The 15460-nt window shown below is 37.2% G+C and overlaps 3 protein-coding genes across 3 annotated transcripts in view; 1 reads left to right on the top strand and 2 right to left on the bottom strand.

Annotated features, from left to right (window-relative positions):
* The window catches only part of LOC104725177 (COP9 signalosome complex subunit 4-like), a gene marked incomplete in the record, with an annotated part of 4535 nt that extends 3689 nt beyond the window's left edge, over positions 1-846 (top strand). The window contains 4 exon segments of the mRNA XM_010443790.2: positions 1-45; positions 118-220; positions 334-393; positions 485-846. Coding sequence (XP_010442092.1) covers positions 1-45; positions 118-220; positions 334-393; positions 485-559 — 283 coding nt within the window.
* LOC104725178 (outer envelope pore protein 24B, chloroplastic) lies at positions 948-2179 on the bottom strand. The gene is made up of 3 exons (XM_010443792.1): positions 1904-2179; positions 1351-1707; positions 948-1116 (listed from the first exon to the last, which is right to left on the bottom strand). Exons 1-3 carry the CDS (start codon positions 2105-2107, stop codon positions 1036-1038), a joined length of 642 nt encoding a protein of 213 aa, XP_010442094.1. The 5' UTR covers positions 2108-2179; the 3' UTR covers positions 948-1035.
* On the bottom strand, positions 5436-12704 carry LOC104725179. The gene is made up of 10 exons (XM_010443793.2): positions 12497-12704; positions 11801-11889; positions 10844-11713; positions 10641-10761; positions 10461-10556; positions 9418-10194; positions 6803-9305; positions 6435-6625; positions 6295-6354; positions 5436-6078 (listed from the first exon to the last, which is right to left on the bottom strand). The coding sequence occupies exons 1-10, from the start codon at positions 12576-12578 to the stop codon at positions 5708-5710; spliced, it is 5160 nt and encodes a 1719-aa protein (XP_010442095.1). The 5' UTR covers positions 12579-12704; the 3' UTR covers positions 5436-5707.

Here is a 15460-nt window from a genome sequence, read left to right on the forward strand (position 1 = left end):
TGAGCATAACCTTCTAAGTGCAAGCAAACTCTACACAAACATAAGGTATGAGATGTAGAATTTATCTTGTTTGTGTTTCTGAGACTTGTTTGTTTTTCTAAACTGTTTGTACCTTAGGTTTGATGAATTGGGAACTCTGCTGGGGATTGATCCAAGAAAGGCGGAGAAGATAGCAGCTAATATGATTGGTCAAGACAGAATGAGGGGTTCCATAGATCAGGTATAAGCAATCAAAATTACTGTCGGTTGAGCTTTGTAAGCAAAGCCCTGAAGAGAAATCTTGTTATTGTGGATTATTAAGAAGGTGTCTAAATATGTTATATTACTGTCCAGGAGGAGGCTGTGATACATTTTGAGGATGACATTGAGGAACTACAACAATGGGATCAACAGGTCTCTCCCCCTTCCCTCTCTTTAGAGCAGCTATATATGTTTGTTTTGTTTTATTGGTGTGGAATATGACTGAAAAGTGGAATCTGTGCAGATATCGGGATTGTGCCAAGCTCTCAATGATATTCTGGATGGCATGGCAAAGAAAGGCCTGCCTGTTCCTGTCTGATTGATTCCAAGCAGTGAGACCGTCTCGTGATGATTAATTTGTATTAGCCGAGCCCAACAGATCGAGTCTCATACCTAAGTTTTTGCCAAATTGCTGTGTTTTCTGGACAGTTATTTCACCTCATTTGCTTTCTTGCAAATTCATGAGCCTTTAGGTTAATTGATACGGAGAGGGAAAGATTAGGCATTGAAAGACGATTTTCAGAGGTGAACAAAATATTTTATGCATAGATGAAGCTTTCTGGTGCAAGAGAATGATGAAAATAGTATTTACCTTTTAAATCTATAACATACTGGTCCATTTAATTGTTAAATCTTGTAGATGTTACTTATCTGAAGATTTTTAATTCGTGAACCAACAAAACTATTGCAACTTTAAGAAATCATCATAAAAGATAATGGAGGAAGAACTGCTAGTAATTATAATGAGGGTAACAATGTGTTATAACACCAAACAATGGAAGTGAAAGAAGGAGACTACATTTCGAGGTTCCATGTAGTTTCTGCAGTCAATTTCGGGTTTTTCACTTCGTCCGCTAGATTCACAGATGCACATACCTGTCGAAACGAGAAGAAAAGTCCATAAAGCTTAACTAGATAGTTGTTGCTTGGAAGAAAGCAAAACTCAATGTCTAAATATGATTTGCCAATACACAAAAGAATGTAATCGTTAATTATGATGAACACAAACCTTATTTACATGCCAAACAATCTAATCGTTGTTTATAAGGTTTTAAGTCACTGATATCACGATTTAAACTTAAAAGAACAAAGATAGCTAACAAAATATACCTTGAATCCACTTGTTTTGGTGTTCTTCGACCATTCCATACCAAGCAACTTACTAGACGTCTGATAAGTTGCCTTGACAGTGTCACCACTGTAAAACCTCCGAGAAACCGCGAAATCCCATGTATTTTTCGCCAAGTCATAGCACGGCTCGAAGGTAGCTAACCCTTCATGAGCATAAGAATACTTAAGCTTACAGTTGTTAGTGCCAACCATGTAGTTAGCAGAGAGTTTGTTTGCAGAATCAATCAAAAGACTCCCATCGAGAATTGTTCTGTTATCTGCTCTGCTATGAATGTAAGTCAAATTCAAAGGCTTCTCAGCAATCCTTACTGTGTTCATGAACTGGAACCTAACATCCTGTAAACCCAAAAACACACACAGACCAAATCAGATTACACCAAACCCTAAACCCCTAAACTCTTACTTGAATCAAAGCAATTGTTTGGTCCTGCCTCAATTCTTCAGAAATTAAACTGATTTGAATCAATCAATTGAAAATAAAGTAACTTTGACTTAATTAAAAGGGGAGAAGCAAGGAGTTGAGTTTTTTTACCTTCTTAGGGACGTTGTACTCGACGATGAAGGAACCAGGCTTTTCGACGGCGAGAGAGAGGCCGTTCAAAGTAGGGCCGGCGACGAGGGTAGCATCGGTCATAGTTGCACGTAGTTTAATATCGCCTGCGTTAAAGGCGATTGAACCGATTCCACTGGTCTTGTCAGCATCGTACTTGCCTTTGAGAGAAGCCTTCATCGCCATTTTCGCACAGCAGAGGTTTGGTGAGAGAGAGCGGCGAAAGAGGAGGAGACGATAAAACAAAAAAAAAATAAAGGCACGGTGCTATTCTCCGCTCGCGTGTTCCTCGTTCGCACGTGCGAATTAGCCTCTTTGGGGTTGTAAAACCTTTGCTTTGGTTGAGAAGGTCTTAATAAGAAAACATACATAATAAAATATATATATTTCAAACATTTGAGTTGTTTTTTTTACAAATCAAACTGTTGAGGTACATCAAGATCCCTTAGTTTTGAAAGATTGATGTATTTTACTCATGTGGTTATTTGTTTTCTATTTTTTTTCAAATTCCAATGCAACTTTACATGATTTTTTCGGATATACTCTTTTATATATTTGTTATTCTTTAATTATGATAGTTGATCATTAAACACATACATGGTTTTCAAAATCATTAAAATTTTCTAATGAATCTAATAATATCTTTGTAATTATGTCATTTTGACATATTTCATACAAATTAAAAAAACAAATATATCCTTATTTAATAAATAATTAATTGGTTAATTTATTTATAGGTTAAGGATAAAAATTATGAAATCTAATATAAAAAATACATAAAAATATAAAATGATGCACTAAAAATGTAAAATGACATTTTTGGTGAAACAAAAAGAAAATTAATGACATTTTTCATGAAACAAAGAGAGTATTATTTTAGAGTTAAACAAAGAGATTATGGGTCATTTTCAAAAGATCCGCGACCAGTCAATCATGCTATCCTTACCTTACAATCAATCGACACATACCTCTTCAAAACTATACACTATATGTAAAATAGAAAATCAAACCTAAAAATTAATTTAATATATTGTAATAGTGTAACACAGAACAAAAATGAAAATGTTTACAAAATAGATATTTTTGAAAAGAGATAATTCATAAGAGTATTTCTAACAAATTCTCAAAAATTATAATCATATATATGTGTGCTATGTAAGATCCACTAATTTGGTTTAAAAATTCAAAATAATACCAAATTAATCACCCGTTAGTTATATTGAATTATATTTCCTACTTGCATTAAGTTTTTTTCTTAAATTTTAAATATATACAAGTAAATTTAGCTTGACGTTCATACTATATTTCTTTGACAAAACATTTTATCATCATTAATTTACTACAATATTTATATAGTGTTTTATAAATGTTAGGTTGAATTTTCAATGACCTGTAAAGAGCTTACCTAACTTTATTTTCAAATAAGAAATGCAAAAAATTGTTCATTAAGTTAATTAAAAGAATCAAGAATGTTCAAAGCAAATTTTAGCACAGGATAATATGTCCAAGTTTAAGTCCCAGATTACTACGATATTCATTGTTGCAACTTTGATGTATGTGTTTGTTCCTCTTTTTTCAAACGAAGAACTCGAGGCATAATCATTATGGAATACTTGTCTTGTCAAAATCACTCATAAGTATGTGTTGAATATTATTCTCGTTGTTTTCTTTGGAAATGGAACCATCTATCATTTTTTTTTGGTTCAACATCAACTTATATTCACCCAAATCAAATTACACTTGGTTTATCCACTATTACATCATATTTGATCCAATCTGGCTCCAAAGAATATAGCTTAGGATCATAATTCTGTAAAGAAAGAGATGGTGAGGAGCAGTGCTTGTATATCTTGGAGTATTGGGGCAAAAACAGGCCAGCATTCTACGTTGTTCACCAGATTGACTGCTATCAACGAGTCTGATTCGAAAATAATACGGTTGTAGTTCAATCTTACCATTGAGGCAATCGCCTTTCTTAGAGCCTCCAACTCCACTTCTAAAGCTGAATGTGCTTTACGAATAGCCTGCACTCCTAACCATAACACTTCACCATTTTGGTCTCGGAGAACCCACCCTGTACCGCTCTGATTGGTTTCCCCCATCCAAGATCCATCGGTATTTCATTTTACCCAATCTGTTAGAGGGGGTTTCCATCTTACATTGGCATTGGCGCTCACTGCAGGGCGCTCACTGCAAGGCGGAACCATCTATGATCTTTGTTGTAACGTTCACGTCTAAGAAGGAAAAGTGTGTTAAAAAAATATATTGTCGACCGACCCGGTTTAATTGTCCATCAAACATAATATTTGAAAGAAAAATTCTTGGGTTCATTTTTAGCGGTGAACAACTCTCATTCACCTCATGTTAATTAACTAATCAAAATACAACAATATGCTATGTCATATTATATTTAAAAAATAAATCAAAATTAAAATAAACAAACAAAACAAATTAAGAAAACAAATTATGTAGATCTTTTATTAAGGAAACTATGTCGGTTTGAGTTTATAAAAGAGGGTTAGGGTTTAAATTTATAATTTTAAAAATTATATGTCGGTTTGTCGATTTGGGTTTAAAAAATAATGGTTAGGATTTATATTTTAGTATTAAACAAAATTATATGTCGGGGTTTACAAAAGAGTGGTTAAGGTTTATATTTTACAATTAAACGAAATTATATGTCGGTTTGGATTTATAAAAGAGTGGTTAGGGTTTAGATTTTACAATTAAAAAAAATTATATGTCGATTTGGGTTTACAAAATAGTGGTTAGAGTTTAGATTTTACAATTAAACAAAATTATATGTCGGTTTTGGATTTATAAAAAATGGTTATGGTTTAGATGTGATAATTCAAAATTGTAATATAATATTTAAATTAACAAATTTAAAATTGATTAATCTACATAATTTGTTTTCTTAATTAAAATTTGTTTTTCTTAATTTAAAAGCGTGAATAAGTGAAGTCATTCCTAAAGATGAACCCAAGAATTGTCCGGAAAAAGAGAGGTGGTGTATGGAATTATCGTGTCCCAATTTTCTACAATTGCTTAAAACATGTACTGCTAATACTATTTTGACCGAATAAATTGATATTTCGTTGAGGTTCCTATTTTCTTTTCATATTTATTTATATATTTTAAAAAATAATGCAATATGAACCAAAAGGAATTTCTCTGATGAATAATTTTAGTTTGAATATTCTTTTTTTTTTATTATTATTCGAAGAATATCTAAAGTTTGAATATTAAGAGTAACCAATAATATTAATCTTGAATTAAATTTTATATATTTTGATTTTCAGAATAATATGTTTTTGTATTACTCACAAAGTTTTCTACCTTTTCTTCTTCTAAGAATTGAAAGAATTTTTTTTCTCCAAAATTGAAAGAACTTTATCTTTCTACTTTTGGGAAAGTTTACGACTTTCTTTTGTCATAATGGTTGGTTGGCTTCAGTACTCTTGTAGTTGTAAAAATTTGTAATGACTATAAATAAAGCTTGAACTCTTGTGAATCAAAAAAAAGGAAATTTGGGTGAACAAAAAGGTGTCTAATACGTAAAACAACAAACAAAATCCAACATCTCTTTTGGGTTGCGACTAAAAAGGGAAGAGGAACATGAAAAAAACTCATCTCGCTGAAAGTAGTCTAACAAAACTTCCTAGAGAGATAAAACAAGTTCCATCCCATATAAAATTAAAGAGACCAAGATTTGTCCTAAAAAACCAAATGTACAATGAAAACTGAAGCCCAAAAGTGTATAAACATCTCTCCAACTTCCTCCTCTTAATCATCAATTGTCTGAATCTCTCCCATCATGATCCTGTTACTAACCACATTAAATCCCAGAACTGATGCGCTTAAGCTTACCTTCTTCCCTTTCTTTGCCTTTTTCTTTCCTCCAACTTTTGAGAAGCTGTCATTTGCAGCACTAGTGTTCTTATAATAATAGTCTTCTCCTGTGTTGTTTCGGGTCCCGACTCCCGAGCCTTTTGATTGAAATGCGATCTCAACTACTTCTGAAGGTAACAGGTCTTTGTAGTTGAGAAATTTGTCGATGAACTTGTGGTCCGGATCACGCGACCCCAGGTTTTCTGTCAGAAGAGTTTCAGCTTCTGATCGGGATAGCTTCAGACAAAATTCCAAGACACTTGTATCTGGCAAAAGAGATACACACGACATATTAAAAACAGAATAGATGTTTGATCTAAGGAAAGAGAGGATGTTCCCGTATATGTTCTTCAATCAGTCCCAACAAGGTTACAAGACAGTTTGCCTAGGGCAGGCTCACCTAGAACTCGCAGAAAATGAGATATATATAGGGAAGGACTAAATACAAATTGAAGACTACCAGTGTAATATGAACTTTTTACCTTCTGAACCAAGAAGTCTGAGACATTCGCTTTTGCACCAATCTCTGAAGCCATCCGCCTCTGGAAAACCACAGATCCACATGAGAAAAAACAAGCCAAGAGTTTCAGACAGACAGAGTGATTGTCAGTAAAAAGCATACCTGTGAGTTTTGTCACTGCCTCCTTTTTCCCTTTTTGTGACGCCTGAGTGACAACAGGTGAAGACAAAACCAGATCTGCAGATCCAGTTGAAACTGATTTCTGTCGATTCAGTGAAGTTCCCGCATTGACTTTTCCAGTAGTGTTTTTGGTTCCCCAAGTGCTTTGACTTGTAAGATGAGGAAAGTCTCCCCTGCTCGAAAAGAACTCTCAGTTAGTCTTATATCTTCAACACATATAAGATGATAATAAAATGCAAACTCATATAGCATGAAGAAACTATAAGGGAAAGCTGCTCCTTCAATATATTAGTAATACAACATCACATATGACAACTTGCGAATTCAAGGAACAAGAAATGGGTTCGTACTGTTTTGATTCCTGGGTTGATTGCTCAACTGGACCCCAGAAAAGGTCATCATCTCCTTTGGATTTTGACTGAGAGGAAGATTGAGAAATAGCCTGCGAAGGGGAAGATGCAGAACGTGACCAGGAAGCACCGCCCTGATGAGCCTGTGATGGAGTAGATTTCTGGGTGATAGGTACTGGACTAGGGGGTGGATGAGACGAGGTCGTCATCTTCTCCTGCTCCCTCACGATGTCCCTAAGCGAGCTAGGTTTTGTGGATTTTTTCGGACCAGTAGACCATGCCGCAGCCGGTGGAGGATTGTTTACAGTCTCTCCTTTCCAGAGAACAAAATCTCCCAGAGAAGGCCCAGAAGGAATAGCAGGCAAAACTTCCTTCTCCTGCTGCTGTACAACACGAGAACTTTTTCCCTTCTCAACCGAGTTTGTTTGGAGGGATGTATCTACAGTAGGAACATGTGCAGCAATTTTTGCCCCAGAATTCTTAGCTCTCGCAGATTTCTTGCGGCTCTTTTTCGTTTCCTTAGCCTCAATAAAGTTATCATCGTCTAAAGACTCTGTATTAGTGGTTGTGACTTTCATAAATGCATCATTGTCAGAATTGATTTCCTTTACTTCCCTCTCTTTGTCACTGGATTTGGCAAAAACATCATCACCCAGCAAGTCATGCAAGTGGCTTTTCTTAGCCTTAAGAGCAGGGACACTTTCAGGCTTTACAACACCGCTTTGAGTATTAGCTGACTCTGCATGAGTCTCTCTTAGTATGTTAGGATCTGAATGGGCAACAATCCCAGCCCAAGGAGCAGCCGAACCCACTGAACTCACAGTTGTAGAAATTTTTGGAGCTAAAGCTTCTGCTTGTGCTTCCCTCTGTTCTTCCATTTGAATTTCTAGCAATGACTTCGGTTTAAAGCCAGGAGCAGGCTTCCAAGCTCGCGCTGGTTGTGTTCGTGTGTTTTGAAGTGAAGACTCTTCTCCCCTGACTGAACCTGCTTCGGAACTTATTTGGGAGGTGTTAGAAGCTGTGACAGTGGAGCACTTTATGAGGTGAGTGTCACTGTCTATCGAAGAGTCAACCGTCTTTCTAGCTTTTCCCTTTATCTCAGAATCATCAACACTTCCTGGTTCAGGTTGCTTCGCCTCCTGCAGAGGAGCTCTAGACGTTATCTTAGCCAGGTCAGCAGACTGTTTAGCCCGCTGCTTCCTGGACTTTTTCTCAGAAGTCTTCCGTCCTCCAGAAACTTCATTGTTTTTAACTTCAGTTGCAGGAATCTCCACAGATAACTCACTACTGGTCTCTCCCTGTCCAGCACACACGTCCTTAGCCTGCTCCTCCAGCAACTTACTATCACATGTTTCGGGAGCTGTTACAGTAGCAGTGGAGCTTTCGTTGGTTGCACAGCTCACAGGTTCATCCATATTATGTGTAGCATGATAGCCATGTGGGAAGACAGGCTTTTCAGAAGACATGCTGTTCATGTAATCTGCAGCAACTGTTCTTTCATATTCTGATTTTGAATCATTTTTATGGGTATCATCAATTTGATCAGCCAGAGCCATCCCTTCGTTCATCCTAGGGTCAACATTACCAAACAGCTGGTGTTGCAGGTGCCGAGATGGGGCTTCGAACGAAGCAACATTCTGATTACTTGCATGAGTTACTGGGAGCAAATCAGCTAAGTTGGCACCTCTCTCCTCACGGGAAACAGGAACCTGCATCTGTTGATTGACCTGTGACATATCCTTTGATGGTTGCAGCCTAAGTGCATCAAAAGATGCCTGCAACTGCCCATAAGATGGCTCTCCAAACCTTTGCTGAGAACGTTGTTGATCTGCAAGAACCTGGGAAAACAGCTGCTGTTGCTGTCGTAACAACTGCTGCTGCTCTTCCTGTTTCTGTTGGTGTTTAAGCAAGAGCATCTTTTCCACCAATAGACGCTGATGTTGGGCAGAAAGTGGTGTCTGAGCATTCAACTGCAACAAGAGCTGTTGCTGCTGCAACAGATTGAGCGATTGCTGATCTTGAGAGAGTCCAGTGGCAAGCATCATATCAGGAGATAACATGCCACCAGGATTATTTTCAATAGGCTGACCAAGTAAACCTGCCAAAGGTAAATTATGCTCCGGCAGTCTCTGCTGTTGCGCCCCAAATGGAGTTTGCGTTTGGAAACTTTTGGCATGATGCAAATCACTTTCCTTTTGATTGGACTGGGACCAAGCAGGAAGAGGACCACTAACAGCAGGAGAAGACCTATCCGTTACACCTTGGAGGATGGACAACAAATCAGAACTCGGAGAACGGACAGGTTGTTGAAAATTTTCTGACACATTCTCTGATCCTGGCATCAGGTTTGCAGATTCTCGACCAGGCCAATATGAATATGGACTAGGTATTGATCTCTGCCTCTCAAGTTCCAGTTTCTTGGCCAAGAGATACATGTCAGCCCCACCATCAGTAACTGGTAAAGATAACCCACCGGAACTATTTACTCCATATCCTTGAACACCTACAGAGACAACATTGAAACAGAGAAAGCAAATAAAGTTACTGGCCCTGAACAGCTAATAGTATAACAAAATATTTCTTAGAACACCTTAAATAACTAACGCTAGGACTACCTTGAGCTGAACTGTTCAAACCCCCAGACATCAATGATTCAATAAACTGATTCTCCGCTACAGTCCCTGCAACATGCTTATACCTCATATCATTTTGCACCATCTGAGCCTCACCCAACCCAGACTGAACTTTTCCCACACCAGGGAAGGCTGATGGACCAACTGCATCAACAAATTCGTTTTGCTTGGCACCAGTAAAACCAGGTGGTGGACCCGACTTAGCCCGCAAATGTGGCATTACATCACCAAGTAATGAAAAAGGAGAATCATTTGGTGCAGTTGCAACACGAACTAGCAAATCTATGCCAAAATATCCAGCCTCAAACCATCCAATGATATCAGATCCAGAAAAAGGGCCTTGAATTAAACCCTGAGGATCTTTATAATAGAGTGAAAGTTCTTCAGGTGAAGGTGGCAGAAGCTTTCTGACTTCCTGGTCCCTGTCAAACACCAAAGATGGCTGCCTTCTAAGTGCAGGATCTTCATTGATTTGCCATCTTGAGTCACCTTTGGATTGTGGCAACATCATATTATTGCTGCCTAAATGATTTATTGAATCTTTAGGATGCGACCAGACGCTGTCAGAAGATTTCAGCCTGCTATCAGCTGAAGGGTCATTCCAATCATGTGAGTTTCTATTTGACCTTTCTCCCGCAGAAGGCTGACGCCACGGAGAGACAGATTGAACATGAGTATTTCCCTGCATACTGAGTTCTTTCTGTTCTCTGACAGGTACCTCATTGCCTTTCCTAAAAGGTGCATAACCTTCATGAGAAGCTGCAAAAGGAAAGAAACCATAATGTAAGAGGCTAGTAGGGACATAGAAAGAACTTGAATCATCTAGAATAAATGTTAGCATTTTCAGCTTTGACAACACTGCTTATACGATTTTAATGAATATGAGTATTGAAATCGACATTCACTCAATTCCAATACCAGCTTTATCTAACAGCACCAACAAGAGTAAAAAAAGCTGCACTTTTTCTTTTTTTGACATTCGAGTCAACAAAGCTGCATGAATGCCCCAATATGGCAACGCATACCTTCAGGCCTAAACTTATCATCTGGATAGTTCCTTGTTTCATTACTTTCATCTTTAGGTTCTTCAGCGGCGAATGTCATATCTTCTCTGCTTCCAGCTGCAGCAAGGCATTCACAAAATTTACTCATTTATGTCATATACATAACACTAGAAGCTTAGATGTCTTTAACAGAATTCTTACCCGGCCTGATTCGCTTAGGTTGTGAAAATTCAGCTGGATTTCGTCCACCGGTGCCATCCTTGGTCGTCTGAGGGGCACCACTGCTAACTATTTTTCCTTTCTCAATCGCATCCAGAACATTCTGTGAGTAACAACAAGGATATATAGATGAGAGTTGAGATATTTTTGGAAGAAAAAGATCAACTAAATTAGGAAATACTCACCACTTCATCGGAACTTGGAGCGCAAAGAGCCAAAGGATCCGATGGCTGATCACACGTAAGGGATGGAACCTCAATGAACCCATCTGGAAACTTTTCATAACACTCTGAGTCAGCCATCCTGTACACATCCAACAGTTTCATCCTGCTATATCTCAGATGGGGAGGCTGTCCAGGACCACTTTCCCCCTTGTCAGAGGCAGATCCAGGGGCGTGAGACTGGTTTGACGCGCTAGTAAAAAGGCTTCCACCAGGACTCAACCTTCCACGTCCAGCTGAAAAGATAGCAGTGTTGTCTCCGCGCCCCCTACTGTGAGAGAAGGCTGGAACCTGCTTGTTTGGTGTTGATTGGCTGTGAAGAGCTTCCCCTCTTCCTCGACCTTGAGAGGGTCTCCAGGGCCGGTAATGGTCTCCATCACCAGTGGGAAGAGATGGACCCTTCTCACGAATGACTTCACCGTCCTTACCAGGTTCATCCCACCTATTACGCGGAATCTCAGCTTCCTTATCATCAGGTCCCCAGCGAGAGTTCCACTTGCTCTCACGGCGCTGCTCTGGCACAGCATCCTTGTTTCCTGAATCAGTCCACCGGTCATTCGGACCACGTCGTGGTTCTCCAAATTTAGGAGCCACATTATCCCACCTGTCCACCTTCTTATTATCAGCAGCAGAGTCTTTCTCGCCATTCCGCCAGCGGTCTTTTCTGACAGTGGACAAGGTATCCCTTTCCTCATCACGCCAACGATCACGGCGACCACTTTCTGCATCAAGTAAGGATGGCCGGAAAACATCTTTTTTCTTCAGATTATCTGGTGTCTCCTCCCCATTTCCTGTTGGTCTCACAACATCCTGGTTCCCATGAGGATTTGGATCCTGTAATAGTTAAGCCAGTTCACATGTTAAAAAGTGAAGATAAAACCAAAAAAAAAAAAACTGCACGCATAAGGAATATAAACATACCCCAGTTCCCATTCCAGTCTTGTTCTCCCCTGGTTTAGAGAGAAGCCACTGAGGTGAAAGAGGAATCGCATTGTCAGAACCCTGGATATCTGCACATGATAAGATAAGGCCATAATGTCACTCTCATCCCACTAGTAAAAACACAGTAAGGTCGCTAAACTCGCAATTTCACAATGGAGACACCATGAATTACAAAAAGGTCAGACATTCAAGACTGAAACAATCCACATCTAGTGGATCTGCAACAATACTAAACAACAACAACGAACTTAAAACACCAGTTTTCTGACAAGGTAAGGAATCCATATAAAATTGATAACAAGCACACATAGAGCTCATGGTACCATCAAAAAAATCCTTCCTTTAAACGATTCCAAATATTAAAAAAAAAAAAAAATCAGTCCCAAAATCAAAACCCCAAGAGCTAAAAACTTTGTAATGTTATGGTTTTTGCTCTCAAACGAAAAGCGATCCAAAGAAACCAAAACCCTAATTAAAGACTTATATTAAACTCTGTTAAACGCTAATTCAATCATCGATTAAGCATCGATGAGAGAGAAGGAGCTGCTGCAAAATCACATTAAAAAAAATTAAGATTGTCTTCGAGTCTCCGTAATGAGAAGAAGACTCAAAACACACACAATCATCGGGAGGAGCTAAGAGAAAAAAAAAAAACGATTGAGAATGGGGAAATACCCTTGAAGATCTGGTGCGGTGGATTGACGGTGAGGTGCTTGTTGCGGTGGTCTGCGGCGGAGCCAGCGGAGGAGTTCGCCATGGATTGATCGGTTTCGTAAGTTACAGAGTTTACAAAGAGAGAGAGAGAGAGATGAAGCGACAAAGGAGAATAAAGAGAGAGAGCGAGGAGAGATTAAGGGTGAAGAGGAACGTAGGTTTAAAAGAGAGACCCCCCCCCCACCATAGAGGAACGACTAAACGACGGCGTACGTTAAAGCTCTTTCATATCCAGCGTATTTTAGTATTCTTCATCTCCTTTGGTAATCTATTAAATAAAAAAAGAGAAAAATTAAAAATCTTTTCTCTTTTTTTTTTTTTTCTCTTTAGGGTTTAGACAGTTTCCCCATGATTATCCACTTTGTGACTGAACGCACGCGCGTTTTTAGCGCGTTGTAGAAGTTGCCTTTGAATATTAGTCCACGTGTTGTTTACGCGCCGTGTAATGAACGAGAAGATGAGATTGATGTTAATTTGTGTGTTAAACTAGCTTGTTTTTGTTGTTCTCGCTCGAACTTTTTTTTTTGTTTTTACCGAGTCCTTTGTGATACGAAGCGTGGCGTCTCTTGGGTCTTGTATGATGAATAGAGAGAGTTGCTACGAAAGAACCCTAATCCGGGAATTAAAGAGGCAGAGCAGGACGGTTTTGGATTGGGTTTTGACTTTCAGACTGGTTGTGTGTGTACTACTGATACACCACCACATGCGTTTGGGAGTATCTTTATGTGTGGTTTGTAAATGTCACGATTTTACAACTTCTAACTTTTTTTTTTCTTTCTTAAAAATGATCACAACCATCGGTTAAGTAAAAACAAACAACCATTTTATTAATTAAATAAAAAAAATCATTTTCGAACTTGAATAGTTTTCTCATAAATTTAATCTTTATATCTGTACATTAGTAGTAATAATTTGTAAGAAAAAAATAAATTGTTAATTCTCTCTTGTTAAACAATAATTTCTTAAATATTATTAAAACAAAGAAATGTATCTGAAACTATTAAAATATGATTTGTATATAAAATTTGAGCCATATCTCTTAACATAATTTTTAATTAGTTTAAGAATTTAAAATTTTTATTATAAATATACTGATATTCCTATATAAGTCATATATTGTATATTTTTGTTATATTGCTAGTGTAACTGATGTCAGACAGTCACAAATCACTCGAACACGCAACCATTTTTTAACATTTATACTAATCTTTTAAATCGTTTAGTAACGCCTAAAACCACATTTGTCCAATTCTGCAAACTTTCGCACATGCATCCGCAGCCGTTACATTTAAACCAGTCACACGTTTAATATAAGAGTGTTTTAAAGGTTAGAGAGCTAACATTTATACTAATCTTTTAAAATTTTTAGTAACGCCTAAAACCACATTTGTCCAATTCTGCAAACTTTCGCACATGCATTCGCAGCCGTTACATTTAAACCACATTTGTCCACGCGTTTAATATAAGAGTGTTTTAAAGGTTAGAGAGCTTATTGATAGGAATATATATATATATATATATATATATATATATATATATATATATATAATGGGTTTAGTTAAAAAAGTTGGGCATATGTTCCCAACCAAAATTTTGGTAGTACAATTCACAACCATCCGTTGAGTAAAAACAAACAATTATTTTATTAATTAAAAAAAACATTTTCGAACTTGAGTAGTTTTCTCATTAATTGAATCTTTATATTTGTACATTTTTTTCCATCAAAATAGAAATTTTATTTATGAATTCATAAAGTCAAGATACATTTGTTCATATAGCGAAGGAGGTGGTTGAAAACAACCTGAATAAAAATTACAATTATTACAACCAAATTTGGCTAAAAGGTGTGCAACCTTATTACATGATCTTTTCTTTGAAACAAATTCAATATTGCGAAAGCGAGAAGCCCAAAGTATAATGTCCTGATAAACACCGTCAATTGATATATCTGAATATACACCATTCAGAATTTTGGTTAGCTGTTCACAATCACCCTCAAAAGAAACGGAAGTTAAGCCGCAGATCCATGTTTGTTGTAGAGCTGCTAGAAGAGCTTTTCCTTCAGCCTCAAGCGGTGAAGCTGCATTTGGTAGTCGTGAAGCTCCCCAACCTAGTGAAGCACCTGAGCTATCTCTTAAGATCCATCCTGCTGTTGTTATATTAGTTTGTGGATCATAGCCTGCATCATAATTACACTTAGTATAACATGATGCAGGTCGGTCCCAAGATACATTTATATTGGCTTGGGTAAAACGAGTGATCCCTGTTGTGAATGATAGTGTGTAATCCATTCCAAAACCTCTGCTTGTGCCCGAAGAACTATTGAGGTGGTACTTTCGGATATTGATTCAAAAATGAATCTATTATGTGATTTCCATATAGACCATAATATCCACAATGGTAAAAGTTTTTCTTCAGTTGGGATGGTATGCTCTGTTTGAAAATCAAGTATATGAGCAAGATTTGCTTTGTAATCACTGAGAAATGTTTTAGATGCAGGGACAGAAATGTTAGCCATCCGCCAAATATTAGTAGCATAAGGACACATGAGTGGGATGTAATCGTCTCGTCATATTGGAAACATCGAGTATAAACAAGATCTAAATTCATTCCTCTAGTTATAATATATTAAAAGAAAAGAGTACTGGAAGATGAAAAATAGTTATAATATATTTTCATATTCAATATATTATAAGTGAGATAATGGAATGTGAAAAGAGAGGATATGCAAGAGATGACGAATGTATACCGGAAAATAAAGAAAGAATTAATTGTACAAAATATTAAAAGAAATAGATAAGTTATATATAGCTTAATAAAATAAGTTTAACATTCAAATTTATATTTTTAATATTAAATAATCGGGTATATTTAACTTTAGCATCAAGAAAAACATTTAATATAATATATACCGTGTTAAGGAAC

This window comes from Camelina sativa, chromosome 11 (assembly GCF_000633955.1).
Source record: "Camelina sativa cultivar DH55 chromosome 11, Cs, whole genome shotgun sequence".
NCBI classification, from domain to species: domain Eukaryota; kingdom Viridiplantae; phylum Streptophyta; class Magnoliopsida; order Brassicales; family Brassicaceae; genus Camelina; species Camelina sativa.

What these genes read in the sequence shown, in the direction of transcription:
- LOC104725179 (XM_010443793.2), bottom strand. Translation starts at nt 12,578, where the DNA reads ATGGCGAACTCCTCCGCTGGCTCCGCCGCAGACCACCGCAACAAGCAC. An exon ending in CTCCAAGTTCCGATGAAGTG is followed by an intron (nt 10,762 to 10,843) that starts GTGAGTATTTCC and finishes TGTTACTCACAG; the next exon opens with AATGTTCTGGATGCGATTGA. An exon ending in GGCAGTGACAAAACTCACAG is followed by an intron (nt 6,355 to 6,434) that starts GTATGCTTTTTA and finishes GTGGTTTTCCAG; the next exon opens with AGGCGGATGGCTTCAGAGAT.
- LOC104725178 (XM_010443792.1), bottom strand. Translation starts at nt 2,107, where the DNA reads ATGGCGATGAAGGCTTCTCTCAAAGGCAAGTACGATGCTGACAAGACC. An exon ending in AGTACAACGTCCCTAAGAAG is followed by an intron (nt 1,708 to 1,903) that starts GTAAAAAAACTC and finishes TTGGGTTTACAG; the next exon opens with GATGTTAGGTTCCAGTTCAT. An exon ending in CCAAAACAAGTGGATTCAAG is followed by an intron (nt 1,117 to 1,350) that starts GTATATTTTGTT and finishes TCGTTTCGACAG; the next exon opens with GTATGTGCATCTGTGAATCT.